Source organism: Peromyscus eremicus, chromosome 4 (assembly GCF_949786415.1).
Source record: "Peromyscus eremicus chromosome 4, PerEre_H2_v1, whole genome shotgun sequence".
NCBI lineage: Eukaryota > Metazoa > Chordata > Mammalia > Rodentia > Cricetidae > Peromyscus > Peromyscus eremicus.
The window spans coordinates 126,643,710-126,671,371 of NC_081419.1; the positions used below are offsets into that span (position 1 = coordinate 126,643,710).

Genomic DNA, 27,662 nt, shown 5'->3' on the forward strand with positions numbered 1-27,662 from the left:
AATGTGCCTCCCCTCCCCCATAAAATAAATACACTTTAAAGGGATAACGACCAGTTTAAAGACAGGATGGTAAAATAGACACTGTTCAGCAGTTGCCTCTGAGAGTAGATTGTTCTTTTCTCTCTCTCTCTTTTTTTCAGTTCTGTAATTTATGTTTGAACTTGCTTTGGTATTGTTTTTGGTGACTGAGTCTCAAATAGCCCAGGCTGGCCTTGCATTGGCTATGCAGCTGAGGCTGACTTTGAACTGCTGATCACCCACATCCATCTCCTAAAGTGCTGCAATTTCAGGCATGCACCACTGTGCTCAGCTGCAATTTCAGGCATGCACCACTGTGCCCAGCTGCAATTTCAGGCATGCACCACCGTGCCCAGCTGCAATTTCAGGCATGCACCACTGTGCTCAGCTCTAATTTTCTGCTTTGATACATAGCCCCTCTGCATACGAGGCAAGTGTTACCTGTGAACTACCCTAGCTGAGGCGCCTGCTTTTGGAAGGCTATTCCTCCACTACAGCAAGTGCCCATGTGTGAGGCACTTGATCCCACTGGGGAACAGCTGACCATTGGGCTATTTGGGGATTTTCCTTCTCACTACCAGTTTATATGTATGTATGTTTATTGCACGAGTGTTCTGCTTGTATGTATGCATGTGCACTACATGTGTGCCTGGTGTCTGTGGAGGTCAGGGGAGGGTGTCAGATCCCCAGGAACTGGTGTTACAGATGGTTGTGAGCTATTATGTGGGTGTTGGGAAGCAAACCTGGGGCTTCTTCTAGAGCAGCCAGTGCTCTTGACCACTGATCCATCTCATCAGCCTCTTGGCTTTTTATTTTATATATATATATTTATATATATATATATCCCCAGACAGGGTTTCTCCATGTAGTTTTGGTGCCTGTACTGAATCTCGCTCTGTAGACCAGGCTGGCCTAGAACTCACCGAGATCCACCTGGCTCTGCCTCCCTAGTGCTGGGATTAAAGGCGTGTACCACCACTGCCTGACACCTTTTATTTTTAACAGCATCAGAGCAAAGTGAAACAATAATGTCAGAACTAGGCAGTGAACACTCCCCCACCACCTTCCAGCCCCATCCACACACAACCACACAATAAGTATCCTTTCAAAAGGAAAACAGAGGCTGGGGAGATGGCTCAGCAGTTAAGAACACTTACTCTTGCAAAGGACCTGGGTTTGGTCCAGCACCCACACACTGGCTCATCACCGTCTATGTAAACTCCAATGTCAAGGGGTCTGATGTTCTCTTCTGATGTCCATGGACACCAAGTACACACATGGTGTACATACATACATGTGTGCAAAATACTCATACACCTAAAATAATGTACCACCTCATTGAGGATAAGACTCAGGACAATGTGGGTGGGAAAGAGGAGAGCTGGAACATGCTAAAAGCAGGCAGAGCTTCCTGAGCTAAAAAACAAACCCCTGCCAACAAGCTCATAGGCTGGTGAGGATCAGGCAGAGCTTCCTGAGATAAAAACAAACCCCTGCCAACAAGCTCATAGGCAGGTGAGGACCAGAACCCTAGAAACACACAAGTAGCTCCCAGGTTGACATGCAGGCTTTGGGCTTAGTACTCTACGCCACAGCACTGAGCCAACAGTACCCATTCACAAATGGGGTTCTAATAGGTTGTGGCAGTTACCTGACATCACAGTTAGCAGAAAGGCCAGTACTGGAACTGAAGCTGCTTGACCCCAAACCCTGCACTCCCAGCTCCTGTGACAGCCATGAAGGCCCCTGTGGATGTCAGTTGTTGGGAGCACCAGGAGTTGTGACCCAAGCACTTGGGAGGCAGAGCAGAAGGATCAGCATGAGCTTGAAAACAGCTTAGTCTGTGTGAACTCCAAGCCAGCCATGACTGTATAATATAGCCAAAAACCAACACAATAAAAAAAAAACAGCGTAGGGAAGCATAGAGGAGAGGTGGCCTCATGATATGACTTCTTTAGCATCAACACCTGCTAGGAGGTAACAGGGATGGAGTGTTTCGAAGGTAGGCAGGGAGGTTGCCAGTGGTTGGCCTTTACCCTGGACACCATACAGAGCCATGAGCATTTGGATTGTGAGCCCTGCAAAGGATGCTCACGGAAAACAGGTGGGACTCTGTAAGGGTCAAGACTTAACTTAACAACTTCCCACCAGGAAGCCACTGTTAAAACCACCTGAGTAAAGCCGGGCGGTGGTGGCGCACGCCTTTAATCCCAGCACTCGGGAGGCAGAGCCAGGCGGATCTCTGTGAGTTCGAGGCCAGCCTGGGCTACCAAGTGAGTTCCAGGAAAGGCACAAAGCTACACAGAGAAACCCTGTCTCGAAAAACCAAAAAAAAAAAAAAAAAAAAAAAAAAAACCACCTGAGTAGCAGAACCTGCTCCAGGGCCACCAAGGGTGTGACTCTTACAGAATAGCCTGAGCAAGGCCAGCTCAGGATGGCTTGGTTTGAGGGCACTGCTGCTTTTGGGCCCCATTTCTGAATCAAGTAAGATGTCATTGACTGAAGGACAGTATCATTATGTTTCCTTTTCTGTAATATGAGTAGGTTTTGAGTTTATGTGTATGTGCAAGTGTGCATGCACCTCTGTGCATGTGTGTGGGGAGGCTGGAGGCCAACTTCAGGTGTCATTCATTCCTTGGGGTGCTGTCCACCTTTTTTTTTCCTAGTTTTTCAAGACAGGGTTTCTCTGTGTAGCGTTGGAGCCTGTCCTGGAACTCACTCTGTAGACTAGGCTGGCCTTGAACTCACAGAGATCTACCTGTCCCTGCCTCCCAAGTGCTGGGATTAAAGGTGTGTGCCACCACTGCCCAGCATGTCCACCTCTTTTTAAAGACAGGGTCTCATATGTAGACTAGGCTGGCCTTCAACTCACAAGTGATCCACTTGCTTCTGTCTCCCAAGCACACACTTAGGCTTTTTAATACGGGCTCTGGGGATTGAATAAGTCTTCATACATGCTAGGCAAACACTCTACCAATGGAGCAATGTCCCTAGTCCTTATGTTTTTGTTTTGATTTTAGGATACAGGATCTCATATATTCCAGGCTGGCCTAGAACTCATTCTGTAGCTGAGGATAAACCTGAGCCTCTGATCCTCCTGCCTCCACTTCTGGAGTGCTGAGATCACCCATGTGCACCCTCAAGCTGAGTTTCCTTGGTGTGGGGATCAAACGTGGCTTTGTGCATGCTAAGTGATCACTGCACTGAGCTGTATCCCCAGTTCCAGCCCCGTCTGCTTTTCGAGGTATAGCTTCACTGTGTATTCCAGACTGGCCTTGAATTTGCAGCAATCCTCCTGTCTCAGTCTCCGAAGTGCTGGGATTGCAGGCGTGTGCCACTACACCTGCCTTGATTAAGAGTGGCTCTGGCTTATCATTCTATGAATTGGCCCGGAGCCAAGCTGCTCTGTTGCCTCTGCCCCCTGAGTGCTGAGATTAAAGGCACCACCATGCCCTTCGTGAATTCTTACATTGGATTCTCAGGGGTCTCTGAGGTCTCATGAGCACACCTGGACCCTGGCCAAGTGCACTGACTTTCCTTGAAAATTCTGGATGGTGACCTTGGTGGTGGGAGCAAAGATTCAAACATCACAAGTTTCAAAGCATCCAGGGCTACGATGACCCTGTGTCATACAACAACAAAGAAGAGACAGACAAGTTGTAGCACTGAACATCCACCAGCAGCCCAGTTTGGCACTATGATGGCTGGACCAGTCGCTCAGTTGGTTAAACACCATTCTGGATATTTTTGGTGAAGGTGTTTTTTCAGAAGGAATTAAATTTAAATTAGGAGAGTTTGAGTACAGGAGACTCCCTCTGGATCGTGAGTAGCCTCATCTAATCAGCTTAAGGTCTTAATATAAAAAAGCCTGACCTCTCCTGGAGCAAGAAGAAATTTGCCAGTGGTCAACCTGTGAAACAAACTACAGCTCTTCTCTGGCTCTTGGCTGTCGTCTACCCTAAGACTTCTCAAACTTCAATAATCCCAACAGCCAATCCTTTACGATAAAACAACAGCTCAGGGGCTGGAGAGACGGCTCAGTGGTTAAGAGCACTGGCTGCTCTTCCAGAGGACCTGGGTTCAACTCCCAGCACCGACATGGCAGCTCAAACTGTCTGTAAGTCCCATTCCAGGGGTATCCTCAAACATATATACATGTACATAAAATAAAAATAAACAAACCTTAAAAAAAAAAAAAGATAAAACAGCTGTGATTGGCATGACAGCACAAACCTGTAATCTCAGCATTTGAGAGGCGGAGGCAGGAAGGTGAGGAATTCAAGGCCATCCTCACATATGTGGTGAGTTCTGGGACAGCCCAGGTTACAAAATGCCAAAAATATGAAAGAAAACAAAACCAAACACACACATATACAAACTAATAGACATGTACATAATCTTGCTGGTTCTGCTCTCTGGAGAACCCTGATGAATATTGGCATTAACCAAAGTAGCAAATACCATTATAATATATGCACACATTAAAGTACTTTATAGCCACAGAAAAGAACTGGAGATTCTTTATGCTCACACACACACACACACACACACACACACACACACACACACACACACACCTCCAACATAAATAAAAATACTGGAGTTTTTTTTGTTGTTGTTTGTTTTTTGTTTGGGAGACAGAGTCTCTCTGTGTAGCCCTGGCTGTCCTGGGACTCATTATGTAGACCAGGCTGGCCTCAAACTCACAGAGGCATTATCTGCCTGCCTCTGCCTCCAGAGTTCGGGGATTGAAGGTGTGAGCAACCAGGTCTGGCTTAATAAAAATACTTGTAATATGCAATTACAACTAAAAAACAGTAGTGCACATCTGCAATCCAAATCTGTAATCCCAGCATGCACTACGCTTAGGCAGGAGAATTTCAAGTTTCAGAGCTTCCAGGGCTACACAGAAAGACCTTGTGTCACACAACAAGGAAGAGACGGACAAGTCGCAGCACTGAACATCCACCAGCAAGAAACTGGTTAGATAAATCGTGTGGGAGAAACAGAGGCTGAGGCAGCTCTTACTTTTAATAAGGAGAGATTTCCATGTTAACTGGAAAAAAGACAAAGTATAGGTTGGTGTATACGGCTTCTGTCTGTGTGAGAAGATCCAAAGGCTACGCACTGATTCAAATGCAAGAAATGGCTCCAGAACACAGAACAAACTAACAGATCCCCTCTGGTGAAAATGAGCAGCTGGGAAAAGAGGTTGGAAGGAGACCCCATACCTACTCAAACCTATTCTGCTGGGAGGATGGCTCAGCAGGTAAGGGGCCTGGTTACCAACCTGATGACCTAGTTCCATCCCAGGACCTGCTTGGAGGAAGGAGAGATCCCACTCCTGAAGGTTGTCTTCTGACTTCACAAGCACCCAGACATGACTTTGCCCTCTCCACATAAATAAAGAAATGTAAAAACACTAACAACAAACCTTTTATGGGCTGGGGATACAGCCGTATTGGTAAAGTGCTTGCATAACACTCAGCAAGGTCTGGTTTGATCACTCCAAACAATTTGGCTTGGAGTACATACCTACAATCCGAGCACTCATTTGGGAGGGTAAGGTAGGAGGACTGCCGTGAGTTTGAGGCAGGCCTGGGCTACATAGTGAGTTCCAAGCCATGCAGAAATGCATTAACTATATCCTGTCTCAACAAGTTAGCATTCTCTTTTTGGTGAAGGCCCTAATCATGAGATTAGATGTGGTTCAAAGTTGGATTTTAAAGGGATATTCGAGAAATCAGGTTAAAGACTTATTTTTATTATCTGTAATTACGTGTGTGTATGTTAGTGCCAGGTACCCATGGAGGCCAGAGGCATTAAATTCCCTGGAGCTGGAGTTACAGAGGGCTATAAGCCACCATGTGGGTGCTGGGAACCAAACCCAGGTCTTCTGCTTAAGCAGCCAGTGCTCTTAACTGCTAAGGCATTTCTCTAGCCCTTGCTTTAATTTTTTTTTTTTTTAATTCGAGGCCAGCTTGGTTTATAGAGCGAGTTCCAAGACAGCCAGTACAACCCAGAAAAACCATGTCTTGAAAAACTAAGCCCCCCCCCCCCAAGAGTGTGTATGGGTCAGAGGACAACCGTGGGAATCCGTTTCTCCTTCTACCATGTGGGTCCTGGGGACTGAACTCAGGTTAGGCATTGGGGTAGGTGCATTTATCTGTTTAGCCATCTCTCACTGGCCCTGGCTCTATTTATTTTATTTTATTTTGAGACAAGGGCTCATGTAGCCCAGGCTGACCACCATGCCAGGTTTTATGAAATGTTGGAGAATAAATCCAGGCTTTATGCATGTTAGGCAAACCCTTTACCAACTGAGCTATACCATAAACTCTCCTCGTCCCCATCCCTCCCCCCCCTTTAAGATTTATTTCATTTGTATGGAGAGAGAGTGTGTGTATGTTCAAATGTATGTCTACCCTTGGATGTCAGAAGGTGTGAGGTGCTGGAGTTACAAGTCCTTGTAATCCTCCAGCCATGGGTGCAGAGAACAGCAACGTGGTCTTCTCAAAGAGCAGGAAGCACTCTTAACCACAGGGCCGTCAATCAATCTAGCTAGTCCGTATGGCTGGCTTGGCTTGAGACAGGATCTCACTTTGTTACCCTGGCTGACCTTCCTATCTCTGCCCTCTCAGTGCCAGGGTTACAGGTCTATGCCACTGTAATAGCTTGGATGACTCCTAAACCTGTGGAGAAAGATATTCAGTAGATTCAGGTCTTTTCTTTAGAAACTGTTTTTCTTTTACCATTTTCTTTACCATTTAACCAAAAGGTGGTTGGGCGTTTGGAACCAAAACAATGTAGGATGGCCTCAAAAGGCTTACCTCCTCCTAACACAAAACACGAAAGGATAAAAGCAGGGATTACGACAGGGTCTTGCCTCAGCTCTCTCCAGAGAAGACCAAGCACAGGCTTCCACACAGAGGACTCAGCACACACTGGCTGGCCATGCCCCTCCCCCTCCAAATACAGTGTGAAATAGGAAGGACCTCTCCAGACAAGCCAGCCGTACCGCCTCTTCCTCGGCCACAAACAAGCACTCAACCATTTGACTGAAGGAACCATTTGTTTACTCTGTTTAATAGGAGGTGACAATACCCCCCAAAAGAAGGAAAACAATCCTAGACGTAATGGCTGTCGGAGCGGCTAGGTGTAAAACTCATCCCAGGAGATGGGAAGTGGCAGTTCCCATGAGGAGCTTACAGAGGAGTCAAGCAGGACTCCTCAAGTACGGGGCCCTGTTTTTTCAGAAACTGCACCTGGGCTCCCAAGGTGGTGGGCCCCTGCAGCAGCCATTAGGGAGAGGCAGGAGCAGGGAACACGGATCAGCTGAGACACTCCATGCTTGCTCTGACTCGCTCCATCTCATGCAGGAAGCTGTAGAACTGAGGCAATGTTAACTCTGGAGAGAGAAAAATTCAATCTGAGGTGAGTTACTCAACGCCACAGAATCACCCAGGAAATCCATTTCTACTTGCAATTACTGTATTTATGTGACGGGGAGCAGACCCAGGGTCTTTTGTACACAGTGTTCCATCCCCAGGCTGACGTCTATTACCTTCGGTACATCTCAGCAGCTCTTTCTTTTTGTGGTGCTGGGAATCAAACCTCAGCCTATAGCATGCTAGGCAAGGGCTCCACTGAGCTATATGCAGCTAAGTGGCTCCTGATGTATAATCCATCAGAATAAGGAACCTACAGTCTTGACCATGCAAGGGCCTCAGCTCTAAAAAACAAGCGGTGTCCTGCAGAAGCACGGAGGGTTTCACAGTGACATCCTTTGGGATATTCAGGGATGCCCACAAGAGATTCTTGCCCCCAGTCCTTCCATCCAGTCCCCCCCCCCCCAACCCACCCTTTCCTCCTACTCAGGGTGTCCAGCCTCCGACAGCTTCTTAACAGCCCTGGCACTGTGCTTCACGTGAGGGAAGGAGGGGATGGCTGCTCTAGAGCTTGGTGATAACCTTGTCTTAGAGAGACAGGCTGTGTCAGGCAGACTTCACCAGCCCAGGTGACCGAAGAGAGAAGTGGAAAGCTTCAGAACGGAGTTACAGACTCACCTATATACACGTTTTCAGTTTGTTTTCCTTTCTTAACCACCAACTTTAACTAAAAGGAAAGGGGAGGGGGGAGAAAAAGAAAAAAAAAAAACTTATACATTAAAATGAAGGCCCAGCAAGACGGTTCAGTGGGTAAAGTGTTTATCCACAAGCCTGATGACCTGGGTCCGGTCCCTGGAACCCATACCAGGGTGGAAGGAGGACCAGCTCCACAAAGCTGTCCTCTCATCTCCACATACACGTTGTACCATCTGCACCCCACTCATTTCTCTCAAGATAAAAATGAGCCGGGGTGGGGGGTGGGGGAAGTGGGGGTGGTGCACGCCTTTAATCCCAGCACTTGGGAGGCAGAGCCAGGCAGATCTCTGTGAGTTCAAGGCCAGCCTTGGTCTACAGAGTGAGATCCAGGACAGGCTCCAAAGTTCCACAGAGAAACCTTATCTCGAAAAATAAAAAACAAACAAAAATAGTAATAATAAAATGAAAAAATTTAAATGACAGCTGAGAAGAGAAATTCCTCTAAGTCTTTTCACCTAATTAAACCTTAAAGCTCCCCAGAGTCTGAAGGAGACTAAGCATGCACTTCACCTCTGGGCTATATCCCAGTCCCACCATAGGCTTCTAATTTAGGAGTCATAGCAAATGGACTGAACTATCCCATACCAAAAATTCTCAACAGTTCCCCTGAAGCAACTGAACTTTTATGACTAACACCAAGACGTGCTCATCTGAAGGCAGGCACATGATCCTATCTTTGGTCAATCACACTGCTCTGAGACACAGGGCACTTTAGGGGGAACATCACTTAAGAGGATACCAAACCCGTGGTGGTTTGAATGAAAATGGCCACCACAGGCTCATGTATTTGAATGTTTAGTCACTAGAGATTGGAACTCGGATAGGATTAGGATTAGGAGGTGTGGTCTTGCTGGAGGAAGTGTGTCACTTTAAGGTTTCAAGAGCCCATGCTAGGTCCAGGCTGTCTCTCTTCCTGCTGCCTCTGGATCAGGATGTAGAACTGTCATCTACTTCTCCAGCAGCATGGCTGCCTGCATGCTGTCATGATGATAATGGACTAAGCTTCTCAAACTGTAAGCAAGCCCCCAATTAAATGTTGTTCTTTATTTTTTTTTTCTCGAGACAGGGTTTCTCTGTGTAGCTTTGCTCCTTTCCTGGGACTCACTTGGTAGTCCAGGCTGGCCTCGAACTCACAGAGATCCGCCTGCCTCTGCCTCCCGAGTGCTGGGATTAAAGGCGTGCGCCACCACTGCCCGGCATGTTGTTCTTCATAAGAGTTGCCATGGTCATGGTATCTCTTCACAGCAGTAGAACATTGACTAAGATAAAGCTCAATGCAGCTTTAATTTAAAAAAAAAAAAAAAAAATTGAGACAGGGCCTCATTTAAAAAAAAAAAGTTACTTATTTTTATGTGCATTGGTGTTTTGCCTGCATGTATGTCTGTGAGGATGCCAGATCCCCTGGAACTAGAGTTACAGACAGTGAGCTGCCATGCAGGTGCTGGGGATTGAACCCAGGTCCTCTGGAAGTACAACTAGTGCTCTTAACCACCAACCACCGAGCCATCTCTCCAACCCCTGGCCTTGAGCTTTAGATGTCTGAACCTCCTGAGTGTGGGGATTACAGGCCTGTGCCACCAAGCCCAGCTTTTAATAACTTTTAATGAGGTTGAAATCCTCCCCATTGCCACTGACCACAGACTTACCTGTAAAAATATGCTTCCCACTTTCTCTAATTCACTGCTTCCAGATGTCACTGTGACAAAGAAAAGAAGACTAAGTGACTAACTTCTTCTAAAGAGCTCAATATAGCAGGCTATCTGGGGCACCCATGTTGGGGTGAAGATGAGCCAGCAGGACGGTACCAGGGATGGAGGTGGCTGAAGGCCGTCACCTGGCTGGCCCCCACTGGTGTCTGAGATCAAGAACAAGTCTTCCCCACCCAGGCTCTCAAAAGTCTCTGCAGTCCAGGCCTATCACAGCTGAACACGTGACCAGGAATGGATCCATCTAGTTACCTCCAAATCGCCACTCCATATCAATCAGCTGGTTAATCATCAGGGTCTGGCCTATGGCCCACTGTGCAAGGGTTGGGGCATTCTGCTTCCACTGGAAGAAAAGCAAAGGCCAATGTCATCAGAGTGGAAACCATCAGTCCCTATCCCCTGCTCCCAGCATAGCAGTGCTCAGGGATCAACAAGGAGGGAAGAGAGTAGAACCCAGGGCTGAGCCTACATGCATGCACGTATCCAAGATGTGGCAGGAACACGATCTACCAACAGGGCATCCTGAAGTCCAGCTGACCTTGAACTGCTATGTATTGGAAGAGGGCCTTGAGGCCCAGTCCCAGTGCTGGGATTATAGGCATGTACCACTATACCCAGCTGAAAATTTTCCTCCCAAGATTTAATCCAATTGGAACAACAATGGCATTAGCATTTGGTCAAGCCAAAGGAAGGAAATTAGGGCTGCCCTAAGCAGAGCTGGTTGACAGCTGCAGGTGTACCACTCCTGTGGAGCTGACGGAGGAAGAATGGGATGGTTTTGTCTTGCTCAGCATTTTTCCCCCTTTCCTTTCCCTTTCTTTTCAGGAAATAAAAGCCAGGATCTTAACCTTGATTAACAGAATTATACCTTTTCAGAAAAGTAAGTGGCTTTCTCCTCACTAAGACCTGTAAGAGAACAGAAAGATGATTAACATAACAAAGGGCCAGGAGGCCCTCCCCCTCCTCCTCCCCAGGCAACCTACCTAGAGTCAGGAGATCAGTCCGCACCTGCTCGGCAGTGAGGCCCTTCTTCAATGCACCTTTAAGCATAAAGTGTAAATGAGAGCACGGGTCAGTAAGAAGTATTTGTTGGACCCAAACTACATGGCATAGAAGACAAAAGCAACATGCTTCAGGAAGGTCTCCAGTGGCTGGGGACAAAGTGCAGCCCTGACACCACCGGGGGCAGGGCACACACCTGTTCACTGCACAGTGGAGTCAGTCACCCTCAGGGATGCTGGACTGAGCTGAGACAACAGAAAAGACTGGGTTTGGGACAGGCCAGTGGAGGGAAGAGTGAGCAAGGCTACAGTCATGGAGCTCCACCGCAGCCTGGCACAGAGTTCAGTTAAAACTGGAGTACAGCCAGGCCTGGTGGCACAGGCTTTTAATCCCAGCACTTGGGAGGTAAAGACAGGCAGATCTCTGTGAGTTCGAGGCCAGCCTGGTCTACAGCACGAGTTCCAGGACAGTCAGGGCTACAGAGAGAAACCCTGTCACAAACAAAACAAAACAAAAGCTGAGTGGGGTTTGCAGATGTACCTCAGTTGACTTCCTGGAGCTGTGGGTGCTGGGACTGAACTTGGGCCCTCTGGAAGAGTAGCAAGGACACTCTTAACTGCTGACAATCCTCCTGCCTCAGCTTCCCCAATGTTGGGATTATAGGTGGATTATAGGCCATCATGCCAGTGGTTCCTGTATGAATGTTGATCCAAGGCAAGTTCCTATCACTGTCCTTCCCAGTTCCCTCTGCTGGGAACAGTCTTCCCTAATCTGTGCAGGGCTCATCAGGGGCCTCCGTGAATCTCAAACCTTTAGAAAGGACCCCTGACAGTACACTTAAAAAACGGCCTTGTGGGGGCTGGAGAGGGCTCTTGCAGAGGACCTGAGTTCAGTTCCCAGAACCCATGTGGGATCAACCACAACCCTCTGTAACTCTGGCTCCAGTTGGATCCAATGGCTTTGGCCTGGGAGGACATCTGCACTCATGTGTATATTACCCTTCCCACCCACCAGACATGCATGAATAGACATAACTAAAAGAAAATGAAAGGCATTGTGGATGTGACAGTACAGCTCAGTGGTAGAGGGCTTGCCTGGCACGGCCCTCAAAAAAAAAAAAAAAAAAAAGGAAAGAAAGAAAAGAAACACACACACATACACCCATAAAACAAACAAATGAACTAAACAACAATTACAAGAAAAATTAAAGTTTTTTGTTTTGTTTTGTTTCTTTTGAGACAGTCTTAGGTAGCCCAGGATGGCTGCAAACTTGCCTTGTAGCTGAGGAAGAGGATGTCCTTGATCTTCTGATCCTCCTGTCCCTACCTCTTGGGTGCTGGGATGATAGGCATGTGCCAACTTTTTTAAGAGAATGGTAGAATTGTGGGATTGTAAGCCATATTTCATTATTATTGTTGTTATTATTATTATTGACAGGGTCTCATGTAGCCTTATTATTATTATTATTATTCACAGGGTCTCATGTAGCCCTGGCCAGCCTAGAACTACTAGACCAGGCTGGCCTCAGACTCACAGATCCATCTGCCTCTGCCTCCTGAGTGCTGGGATTAAAGGTGGGCACCACCACACCCAGTTTCCTTCCTTCTTTCTCTTTTGTACATGCACACATACGGTTGTGCTTTCTGAGAGTCTTATGTAGCCTAGGGTAGCCTCAAACCTGCTATGTAGATTAGCATGACCTTAAACGCCTGATCCTTCTGCATCCACCTCTCAGATGTTAGAATTAAAGGTATTAGCGCCGTTCTTGTACTTTTTTCTATTACAAACACAAATGTTACTTGGTTTTGCTTAGGGCCAACAAATGTTATATGTAAATGGCTTACATACCAGAGGGTCCCCAGGGGCAGTTCTTTGTGCTCTCGACCATCCTGATGGGTTGTCTTGGTGAGCAGTACCAGGCGATGCCCTAGCAGGGATGGAGAGAGCAGGCTAAGCTCTAGGGACCAAAGAGTAGGCTCTCCACTCTGCCGCTCCCTTCTGTAGGCAAGAGATATGGCTCCCTGAGACCTCCGGGGCTTCTTTTTCAGCTATTTCCTTTGGTGATATCTAAACCAATGCCATTCTGGTAGTCAGGGGACAGGCCTGTGGTAGCCCTGTGGTGGCCCTATGTATGGAAGGCTTGGTGGAAACACCGGGTAGGGAGAGTAGGTGGGAGAAGGTGGGAAGTAATCATAAGCCGGAACCACTCACCCTGGAGGCTGGCTTGCTGGATCCACCCTGTGAGACCCAGGGGGGAGCAAGGTAGCAGTCATATACATTGACAGAATACCTGCTGTGGGTCAGCACCATGCTAGACATCGGGAGACATTAGTAAGCCACACAAACAATAACATCTGCCCTAGTGAGGCTTGTATTCCCTGAGTGACAGATCACATCAGTAATGTAAGAAGTATGGAGACCACACAGAGTACTGAGAGGTCAATGTGCCAGAGAAAAGAAGTTGGCAGTCCTGGGGCCAAAGGCCAACTTCAGCCATTTGTAGGAAAATAGTACTCCACTGTCTTAGGAATGTGGGAAATTTTGTGTGTTCTTTTCCCTCTTAGCAAAAATAAGAACAAGAAATCATAAACACACACACACACACACACACACACACACACACACACACACACACACACACGGAGAGAGAGAGAAACATATACAATCTGTGACCACTGTTTGGTGGGGACACTCATTCTACCTGACTACAGACAAAAGATGTTGGGGAGTAGGGATGGGAAATCACTTTTTTGTTTGTTTGTTTTGGTTTTTTGAGACAGAGTTTCTCTGTGTAGCTTTGCACCTTTCCTGGAACTCACTCTGTAGACCAGGCTGGCCTCAAAGATCCGCCTGCCTCTGCCTCCCAAGTGCTGGGATTAAAGGCATGCGCCACCACCGCCTGGCGGGAAATTACTTTTTAACAGAAAATATAAATCAGTACTGGATCACCCCCAAGGACCAGACAGCTTGCTAGGGATAAGCAGCAGCTTGAAAGTAAGTCCCCAGACAAGACCACACAGGCCGGAACCCGGAAGGGCAGCTTCTCCACCTACTTTGTTTCCCCTGGTGCTGGAGACTGAACCCAGGGCCTGGTGCTCTGCCACTAAACTGTTTATCATCAGCTCATCTTTCTCCACCCTTCCCCCTCAGCTCCATTTCATCCCTGAAGAAGGTGACTCTATCAGAGGTGAAGAGCTCGGACCAAGGTCTCCATAGCGAGCAAACAAAGGGTGCAGAAGCCCCACCCCTCAGCAGCCAAATAAATGCCTGGCTGGGGCCTCTCTGGACCCCGCTGAGCGGGAGAACAATGGCCATAAGCGAACACAATGCAGCACACAAGGAGGAACCAAGAACACTGGCTGCAAGATTTCCTCTCAGATAGGATAAAGGCCCGTGCTTATCTTTCACAGATAGATAACTAAGCATCCGGAATGAAATGCTGTCTGCTACTTGCTTTAAACAAATCCAGTTTGAAGAGCAGTGAGAAGTGAGGGGTAAGTGAAATAACTCCTGGAAGGGTTGAGTTGTTCCAGTGAGATGTTTTTAAGAACTACATAAAAGGCTAGGCATGGTGGTGCATGCCTTCAATCACAGCATTCTGGATGCTGAGGCAAGCAGGTCTCTAAGTTCCAGGCTAGCCTGGACTATATAGCAAGTTCTAGGCCAGTCAAGGCTACACAGTGAGACCCTATCTCAAAACCTCCCAAAATACCCCAAACTAACCAGCCAAACAACAACAACAAAGAACCTCATACGCTGGTATGATGTAATTCCAGTACTCAAGTAGTTGAGACAGGAGGTGAGTTAGACGCCAGTTTGTGCTGGAAATTGAAGCCTTGTCTCAAACGAAGAAACTGGACTCAGAAGGCAGAGGCAGGGGGCTCTCCGTGAGTTTGAGAGCAGCCTGCTCTACACAATAAGGTCCAGAACAGCCAGGGCTACACAGTGAGGCCTTGTCTCAAAAACAAACAAAACAAAAAGATCAAAAAGCAAAAAATAATCACTTCTCCAAAGTTTTCACTTGACATTCTCTCTGCCCCACCACCCAGCTAAGACTGGTTCCGTGGTTAACTATTTTACAGATACTGGTTAAAGAACTGTGACATTTACCTCCTCACCCAGATTCCGCTCTAGACTGCATGCCCTGCCATGTCTGGCTGTTTACTGGATGCTGCTTGGATGACTCCCTAACTAAAGGAAGGCTCAGGTAGCAGTAGCAGCGTCTCTATGCAGCTGCTGAGAGTCAACTCACCATTCGGAACCAGAAGGAGGCTTTTCATGATGCTTTTGAGGGGGCCAAGACTCATCTGATTGGCAGTGGCAAATTCCGAGAGCTGAGCCAGAAAGCGCTCCACCTGCAGAGAGGGGACAGCACAAACAGACTTTTACTTACCTTTTAAAAAGATTTATTTTATTTATGTGCATGAGCATTCTGCCTGCGTGTATGCTTCACGGAATCCATGAAACCAGAATTACAGAGGGTTGTGAGCTGCCACGTGGGTTCTGGGAACTGAATCCAGGTCCTTTGTAAGAGCAGCCAGCACCCAGACCTTCTTCTCTAAGTTCTCAGGCCTTTAGATCCATGTTGACACAGAATGGTTTACTCACCTCTTTGGGCTCAGTTAGGAAATGGAAAAGCACTTCTGTCAGGGCTGAGAACTGCTGCAAAAGGAAACACAGAGCATCAGCACATTTCTGCTCCCCGATGCCCATCGCCCAGTGTGCCACCACCCAGTGTGCCCATAGCATCCAATGTTCCCACTCCAACTAGCGTGCCACACAACTGTAGGCTTTTGAGAGTGGATGGAATCAGATAGGCTTGATGATCCATACTGATGACCACTTACTATTTTATTAATTGTTGGAGTTCGTTTGTTTTTCAAGACAGGGTTTCTCTGTATAGCTCGAGCTGTCCTGAATCTCACTCTGTAGACTAGGTTGCCCTCAAATTCACAGAGATCTGCCTGCCTCTGCCTTCCAAGTGCTAGGATTAAAGGAGTGTACCCTCATTGCCTGGCAATTCTTTGAGAATTTGATACAGTGTGTTTCAATCATGTTCACCCCTTCCCCCTTTATTTATTTATTTACTGTGGGGAGGGAGGTGGGAGGCAGTCAGAGTGTACACCTTTCAAGAGCTGGTTTTTACCTTCCACTTTGTTGAGGCATGGTTCTCTGTTTTTGTGTTTGAGACGGTCTCACTGTGTATCCCTGACCAGCCAGAAGCTCGATATGTACATCAAGCTGGCCTTGAACTCACAGAGACCGGCCTACGTCTGCCTCTTGAGTGTTGGGATTAAAGGCCAAATGTTTAATGTAAGTAGTGTGTACGGGAGGGACTCAGAAAATATTGGTAGGCAAAACAGATGAAAAGAGAAATTCTTTGTTATCTTCACTCAAGATGTTACTGTTGGTGGTTTGGTTCTCGGTTTTGTTTTGAGAGGGGGTGTTATTGTGTAGCACTGGTTTGTAGACCAAGGCCAGCCTGGTCTACATAGTGAGTTCCAGGCCAGCTAGGGCTCCACATAAACAAAACAATAATAATAAACAAAACATAATAATAAAATAAAAGTGTATAGCCAGACAGTGGTGGCACATTCCTTTGATCCTAGGACTTGAGAGGCAGAGGCAGGTGAATCTCTGAGTTCCAGGCCAGCCTGGTCCATAGAATGAGTTCCAGGGCAACCACAGATACATCGAGAAATCCTGTTTCAAACCCCCCCCCCCAAAAAAAAAGAGAGAGAGAGAAAGAGAAAAAAATTTAAATCAAATAAAAAAACAAAGGTGTGTGCCACAACGACCACCTTTGAGGCAAGGTCTGTCTCTCCTGTTTTTTCTGCTGTGACTGTACACTCCCTGGGGGGCACCATACACCTATGTTTTGCACCCTCGATAAGAAACACAGACTTCCCTAGCATTTCTTGATATAGCCTTTTGTCTTCACAGCATCTTAACTCTTGTTAAATGCACAGGAAGTATGTGCTGTGTAAGTCTTGACACTGCTGCCCTGCCCAGGATTGCTCATCAGCTATCTCTACCTATCAAAAGCTTAACTATCACGGAAAGCAAATAGCGGAAGAGATGCTCAATGTTAGTGAAATATCAGCCAGTGAAAGGAGATACCCCTTCATTTACCTAATCTGCAAAGTCTGAGGACACAATCTTCCTAGAGGACGATGATGTCATACAGTACATCCAATGACATTTGAATGACAACCACAGCCCTGGAACCATGAATTCCACTGCAAAGAGTATGTGGTTCATGCCTGTTCCATCCATGCTTACACAGAGCTGTCTCCCTGGAAAGTATTGTTCATATGAACAAACAACAGAAACTCAGCCAGGCAAGGTAGTGCATGCCTGCAATTGCATCCAGCACTTGGGGAGGCAGAGGCAGGAGGATCATGAATTTGAGGTTAGTGTAGGCTACATAGTTAAATGGTTTAATAAGAAAAAAAAAACCTAACTTTTTTTTTTATGCTGGAGAAAACCATCCCCCCCACCCCGCCGTTGGAGAGATTGCTCAGGGGCTAAGAGAACTGGCTGCTCTTCCAGAGGACCCAGGTTCAGATCCCAGCACCCACATGGTTCAAAACCATCCCTAACTTCAGTTCTAAGGCATCCTATGCTCTCTTCTGACCTCTGTGGGAACTAGGCATGCACATGGTATACATGCATACATGCAGGCTAGGCACCCATACACATTAAAAAAAAAAAGAGCAGGACCTGTTGGCACAGGTATGTAATCTCAGCTACTCAGGAGACTGAGGAAGGATTCTAAATTCAAGGCCAGCTTGGGCAATTTATTGAGAATCAGACTGAAACAAACAAGGCCAGACGTAGTGGTGAATCCTAGAATCCTAGCCCTGGAAGGCGGGAGGAGGATTGCAATTTTTCTGCCTCAGTCTCTCAAGTGGTGGCAGGGCAGGCATGTACTACCAATAGATCTTACTTATTCATTTATTTTGAGTCAGGGTCTCACTATGTAACTCTAGCTGGCCTGAAATTCATTATGTAGAAGAGACTGGTTTTGAATTTTCAGAGATCAGCTTGCCTCGGCCGGCCTCCCGAATGCTGGGATTAAAGGTGAGCACTACTCTGCCCTGCATAGTTTTTAATTCCTAAGTGTGTGGGCAGTACATTTACAGGGTGAAGGGTTATATATTTATCTATTTTGTTTTTTGACAGGAGGTCTCATGTAGTTCAGGCTGGCCTTGCACAAGATATTTAGTGAAAGCTAGATCTGAACTCTGTTGCCACCTCCTAAATGCTGGTATTGACAAGGGCCACTGTCACCCGTTTATTCCGGGAGGAGGACAGGATGGTCCCAGACGCCTTGACTTGGCTGATTGCCGCAGTCTGAACAGGAGGTGGCATTCCGAGCTCTACAACAGGGACGGGGCCTCAAAGCATGCACCATTCCTTTCCGGGACTGGAAAGGGGTGTGGTCACCGGTCCCGTCTGAGCCTCTTCCGGCTCAGGCCCAGAGCTCCATTCAGGCCTGGCCACACTGATACCCACACCCGGCTTGCAGTCGACCTGCCCTCCCGAAAATGTTCAACCCGGGGCCCCTCGGAATCCCCTCACCCCCAACTCTAGGAGCCTACAAATCTGGTCCCCGGGGTGCCCACCTCCCGAGTGAGCCGGCCCACTCCTGAGCCCATCCCAAGCCCAGGCGAGGCCCACCTGCGCGCCCAGCTGGTTCAGCTGCTGCATGTCGCCGCGCACGGCCTCGGGCACCGGGTCCTGCGTGCAGTGCAGGCGGCCCATGGCGCCAGGAGCCCCGCAGCCCGGCAGCAGCGCTCGCTTTCTCCTCCCCGGCCTCGCTGCGCTTCCGCAGCCGCACTTTCGCCACACTCTCAGCTCCGGTTATCGGGACAGCGCACGCGCGGCCGCGGGGCTCCAGGAACCGCTCTGAGCATCCCACAAGGATTCCTGGTCTCTGCCTAGGTGACCCTGTGTAAAGCGCTTGACCCATCTGAGCCTCAGTTTCACTGTATAATGTTATCTAGGGTGACTGCTGGGGTTTTCATCCTCCCAAATCTTTAAGCTCAGAGCTTGGCGCACACGTATTCCTCAGTCAATGGCTGGTTTTTGTCCTTATCATCATTGTTGTTAAGCATTGCGTAAATCTACCTATTAAATATATCTACCATTTCTCTCTCCTCTATACATTGTGTGCTGAGGATTGGACCTGGGTCTTTGTATAGGCTTGGCAAGGGCTCTGCCTCTGGGCAACATCAACAAACCCCAGCAAATACTTAGTACATGCCTGCCAGAGGCTAGGCACTGGTAACAGAGAAGGACATAGACCAGGTCACCATATCCCTTGAAGGGCCTATACCGGAGTGAAATAGTAGATCTGAAACTTGGACAGGCATTAGTGTCATCTGGAAAATTTGGCATAACTACCAATTGCTGGGCCCCACTCCCAATCAAGCTTGGAGAGCAGCCGAATAATGTACATTTCTCACGAATTTCCAGGAACCACACATTGTGTGCCTGTGATCCAGCTAAGGACTGTTGAGAGCCTGGGCAGGGTGGTCAGAAGGGTGAGATAGTGAAACTTACTTCAGCTATGATGGGGTTGGGGTCAAGCTCAGAGCACTCGTACGGCATGTTCACATTCAGAACTCAATTCCTGGCAGGGTAGAAAGACCCAAGCCTGGATCATCTTGGTCCCAGAAGCTCTCCAGCCCCTGGGTGAGTGCTGACCTCATCCTCATTAGACAGGAGAAAATGGAGTATATTCCGTGGGTACTAGGACCTGTCCCCCAACTTAAGTAAGGGCTGCATCTGGCCAAGTGTAGCTTGAGAGTACCTAGGAGCTACCTGGAAACCTGGGGTAGAATTGGCAGTCCTGGCCCAGGTTTTGGCTTCCACACTTCTCTGAAAAATCCCTTTGGAAACATCGACAAAAGTCTTCTATCCAGAGACTAAGAATATTCAGGAGTGGTCAACTCACAGGGCACATGTGGCCAAGGACAGCTATGAATTGTCCCAACACAAAACTATAAGCTTACTTAAAATATCAAACTGGGCATGGAGATTGTACGGCTTTAATCTCAGCACTCCGGAGGCTAAGGCAGGCAGATCTTTGTAAGTTTGAGGCCAGCCTGGTCTACAGTGGGTTCCAGGCCAGACAGAGCTACATAAAGACCTTGTCTTGAAAAAACAAAAACAAAAAAATGTATATGCTTTTTTCCTTTTCTTTTCCTTTTTTTGGGTAGTTTTCTTTGGTGATTTAATGGTACAATTCTCAAGCCTCAAGTGTGAACTTGTGGACTTGTAGATGACAGTATCCTGTGGCAATGCCAAAGGGTAGACATCCCTACATGTTAGCCCTTCTTTCTTTTTCTCTTGCCCTTTGCCTGCCCCTGCCCCCATGATCAAGGCATGTAGCTGCCTGAGACGGTAGACTAGGGACCAGGCTAGCCTTGCGTTTGCAGTCGATTCTCCTGTCTCCACCTCCTGGGTACAGGGATTGCAGGCCACCATGGCAGGGTTATGAGGAGCTGTGTGGGGGTTTAAGGTCCCATCCATGCTAGGTGAGCAACTCTACCTATGGCGCTCCACCCCAGCTCCTAACAGTCAGTTTTTATGTGTTGGAGGACTTTAAAGAACCGAATACACAACATGTGTGAAGATATACTCCGAAGTGTTGTCTAACGGCCCCTTCCACTATTTCTTTTCTATCTTCTGTGGTCCTAGGAACAGGGCATTGTTTCTATTTTAATGTTCATCACGTTCTTGTCATTTTCACTTTTTTTTCCCTTTCATTTTGTTTTTGAGACAAGATTATTGTCTGGTGAGATGGCCTAGTGGGTAAAGATTCCGCCAAGCCTGAGGACCTGAGTTTGATTCTTGGGATATACAAGTGGAAGGAGAGAACCAGTTCCACAAGTTACACTCTGACCTTCACACACAGAGATGAAAAATAAATGAATGTAGCAAGTGACAGGGTCTCATGTAACCCAGGCTGACCTTGATCTTACTGTGCAGTTAAGGCTGGCCTTGAACTTCTGAGTCTCCGGTCTTTATCTCCTGAGTGCACTGATTATAGGTGAATGCTGCCATATTCTGTCTTTATTTTATTTTTTAATTTATCTTATTTTATATGTATGAGTATTCTATGTGTGAGTATGTATATGTACCACTTGTGCATCTGGTGCCTACGAAGTCAGAAGAGGGCATTGGATTCCCCGAAACTAGAACTATTGATGGGAAATATGGATGGTTGTGAGCTATCGTGTAGCTTCTAGGAACCTAACTCAGGACCTTTGCAAGAACAAGTGCTCTTAACTGCTGAGCCATCTCTCTAGCCCTTATTTTATTTTATTTTATTTTTTTGAGACAGGGTCTCACAACATAGCCCTAACTAGCCTTGTATTCAATAGACTGACCTCAGAGGATTCACATCCATCCTCCTGCTGCCTCCTGACTAAGATTATAGGTATGAAGCACCACTCCTGCCTCTGCCTCCAGAGTGCTGATAGTATCAGCTCACTCTACCATGCCTAACTTGCCTTCCGTATTAAGAACTTTATTAATAAAGCCAAACTTGCTGGGCAGAAGTGGCTTACACCTTTGATCCTAGCATTCAGAAAGCAAAGGCAGGCAAATCTCTGAGTTTGAGGCCTGCCTGGTCTACAGTGTGAGTTCCAGGATAGCCAGGGATATACAAAGAGACCCTGTCTTGATAAACTAAAAACAGAAAAGGGAGGGCTGGAGAGATGGCTCAGTGGATGAGAGCATTGGCTGCTCTTCCAAAGGACCTGGGTTCAATTCCCAGCACCCACATGGCAGCTCACAACTATCTGTAACTCAAAGACCCTCACACAGACATACATGCAGGCAAAACACCAATGCACATAAAATAAAAATTTTTAAAAAGAAAGAGAAATTAAAACTAAAAATAAAACGAGAAAGACTAAGAACTTCACAACTCACAGAGGCAACACAGTAGGCTTTCTTTTTACTTTCTAAGCTTTTTGTGGTTGGTTTTGGTCTGAAAATATTAAGTGGAAATTTTCAGAAAAATACCAACTCAAAAGGTTTAAATTGCACACCATTCTGAGCAGTGACCATTTCTTTGGCTAGTCCACTCTGTTTTATCCTTTGTTTGGTGTATCCACATTGTATAGACATCTCATCTCTCAGTCAAAGATTCCCCACCCCCTTGCTTTTTGAGCTAAGTCTCAGTTTGTGGCCCTGAATGGCTTGGAGCTTATTACATAGACCAGGCTAGCTTTGAATTTATAGCAATCCTCTTGTCTTTGCCTCCCAAATGCTGGGATTACAGGAGTGTTGGACCACACCTGAACACAACCTTCTTATTTATAGAAGGATTATCCTATGTTGTTGTGGCTACATTCAAGTTTTATAATAGCCCCAAGGCACATCAGTAGGGTGATGCTGGCAATATGATTATGCCAGACAAAAGTTATAAAGAGCCTCCTTGAAGTAAAAGGTGAAAGTTCTGGATGTAATAAAGAAAGAAAACAAGCTGGGCATAGTGAAACATGCCTTTAATCTCAGCACTCACAAGGCAGCGGCAAACAGATTTCTGTGAGTTTGAGGCTAACCTTGTCTGTAAAGTGAGTTCCAGGACAGCCAGAGATACATAGTGAGATCCTGCCTCAGAAAAAAAACAACAAAACAAAACAACAACAACAACAAGACCACACTGAACAAAACAAAACAAAACAAAAACCACCAAACAAACAAAAAAGAAAGAAAGAAAGAAAGAAAACGAAACAACATTAGCCAGATGTAATCCCAGCACAGGTTGAGGGTGGAAGATGGATGGGACTTTAAGGCCAGCCCGGGTTACGTAGTGAGAGTACAGAGACATACAGCAAATCCTGTTTCAAACAACAAAAACACTTGTACTATCATTAAGGTCTACAGTGCGAACAAATTTTTTCTTTGTGAAACTGTAAGGGGAAAAGTATTTGAGCTGGTAAATGGGACAACCGGTGTAGCACTTGAGTCAGAAGGATCAGGAACTCAAGATCAGCAAGTACATGGCAAGAATAGCTGTATGTGACCGTGTCTCAATAAAGAAAAAACAAACAAAGAACAGAGAACAAAGCTTGGTTGACAGAGCAAGTTCCAGGCCGGCCAGGGTTACACAGTGGGACCCTGTCTCAAAAACAAACTAAGTTTGTTAAGGCACTTACCATAGAAAGCCTCAACACCCAAGTTTGATCCCTGAGACCCACGTGTCAGAAAGAAACAACTCCCAAAAGTTGTCCTCTGACTCTACAAGCAAATGTGGCGTGTGTGTGTGCGTACACACACACACACACACACACACACACACACACACACGTAATTTTTAAAAATTTAAAAGCCTCTCTGAGTTTGAGGCCAGCCTGGTCTACAGAGTGAGTTCCAGGATGGCTAGGGCTACATAGAGACACCCTGTCTCAAAAAACTTAAAAAAAAAAAAAAAAATTAAAAGCTGTCTTCATATGTTCATGCCTTTAATCCCAGTATTTGGGAGGAAGAGGCATGACAACTGCTGAGTTTGAGGCCAGCCAGGACTAACTACATAGTGAGACCCTGTTTCAAAACAAAACCCAAAAATACAGAGAGAGACAGAGAGAGAAGATGGACTGATAGAGATTCCTACTGATGTCATAGTACAAAAGTTAAAGGCACAATGCTCAGTTAGGTGCAATTGCATCTGGCAGTGGTGGCAAATTCTTGCAATCCCAGTATTAGGGAGATGGGAGCAGAGAACTCAGAACTCAGAGTTCGAGGCCAGACTTGGCAATATAGGGAGACTCGGGTGAGAGAGAGAGAGAGAAAGAGGACAATCATGGTGGCACATTGGAGGATCAGGGGTTCAGGATGAACACTGGCTACATAATTAGTTCCAGACTAGCCAGGGCTACATGAGACCCCGCCCCCCTTAAAAAAAAGTGACATTAAACTTGTAGTTAGAAAATGTGCTTGTATGACAGCAATGTGTTGAACCATAAAGCACAAACCTTATAGAAGACTTCATCAAGGAATTAGTGCCCTGAAAGGTGTGGCACCGAGCCTTTTATTACAAGTGAGAGACGGTAACACTGAGGAGGAATACATTTAGACTGGAAAATATAAACACCCAGCAGAGGCTGTCTCGACCTTTGAAGAACCTATCTATCCATCTATCCATCTATCCATCCATCCATCCATCAATCCATTCATTCATCTATCTTTGAGACATGGTTTTTCTGTGTTACCCTGGCTGTCCTAGAACTCACTCTATAGACCAGACTGGCCTTGAACTCAGAGATCCACCTGAGTGGCTCCACCTCCAGAGTGCTGGGATTAAAAGCGTGTACACACACAGACACACACACACACACACACACACACACACACACACACACACACAGAGGCACACACACACCCGGCTACCGGCAGTGTAGAGGACTGATGAAGAAGGACTATACAGAATGTGAAGCACATGTAATCTCAGTTCTTGGAAAGCAGAGGCAAGTGGATCTCTCTGTCAGCCTGATCTCTGTATTAAATTCCAGGCCAGCCAGAGGTACACAGTGAGACTTTGTTGTAAATACAAAGCAAAACCAATCAATCAATCAAACAAACAAACCAAAAAACCCTCACAAATTTATATCCCAGGCATGGGGGAGGGGCAGTATGTTTCCTGTGCTCATAGAAGGTCTTAGGACTGACTTCTGTTCGGGATGTGCCTAGGACCACACTGTTTTTTCGGTCTCCATAGGAGACCGCTCAGGAGGGAGAAGGTGCCAGGAAATGCAGGCCCAGAGGCCTCCCTTCCAGAGGACCTCCCACCCCCCACTTCAGAGTTAATGAGGGACCTGCTCCCTCATTCACTTTAAAATGTCCCCCTGCCCCCCAGCCTTCAAGTGAAAAGCCTTGTAAAGCAGGACTGCTCAGGTGGAGTTCCTACTGTGCGGCTCACCAGGGACCACACTTCCCCTAGGTAAAAGATCTGAGCCTGCAGCTAGGAAATGCTGCCTAAAGACATTCTTTCTTGCTACCTAAAGACTTTCTTACTTTCTTTCTTTCTTTCTTTCTTTCTTTCTTTCTTTCTTTCTTTCTTTCTTTCTTTCTTTCTTCCTTCCTTCCTTCCTTCCTTCCTTTCTTTTTATTTATTTTTATTTTATGTGCATTGGTGTTTCGCCTCCATATATGTCTGTGTGAGGGTGTCAGATCTCGGAGTTACAGATAGTTGTGAGCTGCCATACGGATGCTGGGAGGCGAACCCAAGTCTAAAGGAATTTTCTTAAACTAGGCTTTTAAATGTGCGATTATTGTGACTCCATGTCTGATTGAGAGAAATAATATCCCCCTTCACCTTTATTAGTTTGTCTGGCTGCAGGATTCCTCCAATTTCAAAACATTACACCCCAGCCAGGCCTCATTTTGGGCCTAAGGGCCATTTCACAAAAGGTCTAGCTAGCTGCAGGTCCTGTTTCTAGCAGAAAATTGAACAACAAAACACAATGGGCAATTTCTCCTCTCTGTTGTTATCCTCAGCTTAATCTTCAATTTAGTATCTTTGTCCTAACAGCGCTTCAGAAATGCAAAAATTCTGTTAGCTTGGAATCCTGCCATCTTGGTCAAAGATGTGCAAGCCCTCAGCGGACAAAGGAAGGACAGAGAATTATTATAGGTTAAGAGAAGCCAAAGCCAGGCATGGTTAGTGATAAACCAGCCTGCCTCCACTTACACTTGAAAGTCATCTTACAGTATGGACAAACTAGATTCATTCCTGTTGATGATGAAATCTGTTTCTCAGTCAGCTCATGCCTGTAATAACAGTTGGGAGGCTTTGTTACAAATTTGAGAAAAGACCTGGTTACATAGCAAATTCCAGGCCAGGCCAGCCTACAGAACCGCCCCATTCCATACACACAATGTAATATGTTTGGGTTAGATGGTAGAGGGCCTGTCTGCCATTCAAGGGTCCTGGGGGGTTGATTTGCAGTTAGCACTGAGAAGGGAGGAAGCCAGGAAAGGGAAAAAACCTCATTGAAAACTCTGATAGCCCTCCAAGGGATGTAGCACAGCTGGGAGAGTGCTTGCCTAGGGTGCATGAAGCCCTGATCCCCAGCATGGCTGGAAAAGCAGGTGACGGTCCCATCCTCTTGATTCTGGTACTTAGGAGGCAGAGGCAAGAGGCTCAGAAATTCAGAGTCATCCTTGGCTGTATAGTGAGTTTGAGGTCAGCCTGGGTTACATGAGACCCTGTTTTTAAAAAAGAAAGATCCCTCTGTGGTTATTCTTATTCCCTTATGTTTGATTGTCTTTCAAGACAGGGTCTCACTATGTTATGTAGCTTTGGCTGTACTAGAACTCACTATGTGCACCAGGCTGGCCTTGAACTCACAAAGACTCTGCCTCCTCCCAAGTACTGGGATTAAAGGTGTGTGCCACTGTGCCTGGCTGTTATGCCTAAAGGGGAGCTCTAATTCTTTGGTTTCTCTGTAGGTTTTGGTCGTGAACTTGCTTGTTTGTTTAAAAATTCCTCCAAATCTCAAACGACTCTCTGGGCATTTATTTTAAAAGTCGAATTCCTCAGGTTAACAGTGTTTTCCTTTAAAGATCCTTTTGTATCCCAGCACTGGGGAGGCAGAGGCAGGAGGATGTCTGTGAATTGGAGGTTAGAATGGTCAACATAGTGAGTTCCAGGCCAGCCAGAACTTTGTAGAGAAACCCAGTCTCAAAATAAAAAATAAAAATATAAAAATAAATAAATAAAAGATTCTTTTGCCTAATCACCATGGGGCATTAAAGCTGTCCACCTGGGAAATTTGCCTTTTAAAGGACCTATTACCAGCTCCTAGTTTGAGCGCAGGGGTGATAATGCCTGTACCTTTCGGAAATCTCACCCCTCATTTCAAATTCATGGGAGGAATTACTTTGCTTGAGAAAATGAGGCCTAGCTTGGCCATTGTGTGCTTTGTTTTTCTCTTCAGAACAATTGTAAAGTGAATGCCTGGCATGCCCCATGGAGAATTGCAAAGCTGGTCCCTGTTGGATGCTGTGAACCTGGCTGGGGGCTTAACCTGGGAAGTGTTACCTGAGCGATGCTTCCTTCTAAAATACTTTCCTCTCTTGAGATATGGCAGAGCCCATTCAATCACTCAGTCAGAAAGGCAGTAGCTATTTATTAAGCACCTACTATGTGCTAGGGACAAGAGGAATCATTCCTCTCTTCTGCGACTTTGTGTGTAATGAGGCTGATGTGCATTGTTTGTTTGATTGATTCTTTTTTTTTTTTTTTTTTTTTTTTTTAACCTGGGGTTTGAACCAGGGCCTCTTGCATGCTAGGCAAGTGTTTCACACACTGTTTGAAAAGCCATCTGAAGGAGAAGGTATCTAGGGGTGTGAGAGGCTGTTAGCAGACTTTATGGCAAGGAGACAGCTGGTGGGGAAGGAGAGCTGCGGGTAGGCCTGAAATATGAGCAAATATAAAGCAGTCCTTAACCCTCCTCAGGTCCCGGACAGCATGAGGGCGGGAAGGGCGGTGTGTGTATGTGTATGTGTGTGTGTGTGTGTGTGTGTGTGTGTGTGTGTGTGTGTGTGTGTGTGTGTATGTGGCCGCGGGGCCTGCCATTCCTGCGTTCTCCTACTTACCCCCAATCTGCCAGGTCATTTTCCTAAGCCCAGCCTAAGCAGGGTTGTCTGCAGGCTGTGAATCTGGACTTTAGGGAGCTTGGAGGAGGAAAGCTACTACAATGAAGAGATAGGGACTGGTTAGAACTGAGGGATTCTTTTTTTGTTTTGTTTTGTTTGACTTTTTGTTTTT

The 27,662-nt window shown here is 46.5% G+C and overlaps 1 protein-coding gene across 2 annotated transcripts; it reads right to left on the reverse strand.

The window, feature by feature from the left end:
- Positions 1-7,077: 7,077 nt before the first annotated feature.
- Positions 7,078-18,724, reverse strand: Commd7 (COMM domain containing 7). Of its 2 annotated transcripts, XM_059259689.1 has the most exons (10): positions 18,554-18,721; positions 15,718-15,854; positions 15,479-15,532; positions 15,123-15,225; positions 10,852-10,908; positions 10,737-10,774; positions 10,121-10,211; positions 9,809-9,858; positions 8,085-8,133; positions 7,078-7,426 (listed from the first exon to the last, which is right to left on the reverse strand). In XM_059259689.1, the coding sequence occupies exons 4-10, from the start codon at positions 15,175-15,177 to the stop codon at positions 7,350-7,352; spliced, it is 417 nt and encodes a 138-aa protein (XP_059115672.1). In that variant the 5' UTR covers positions 15,178-15,225; positions 15,479-15,532; positions 15,718-15,854; positions 18,554-18,721; the 3' UTR covers positions 7,078-7,349. The 2 variants fall into 2 exon arrangements, with proteins under 2 accessions (XP_059115672.1, XP_059115671.1); XM_059259688.1 differs by lacking the exon at positions 15,718-15,854 and having other exon boundaries at positions 18,554-18,724.
- Positions 18,725-27,662: the final 8,938 nt, after the last annotated feature.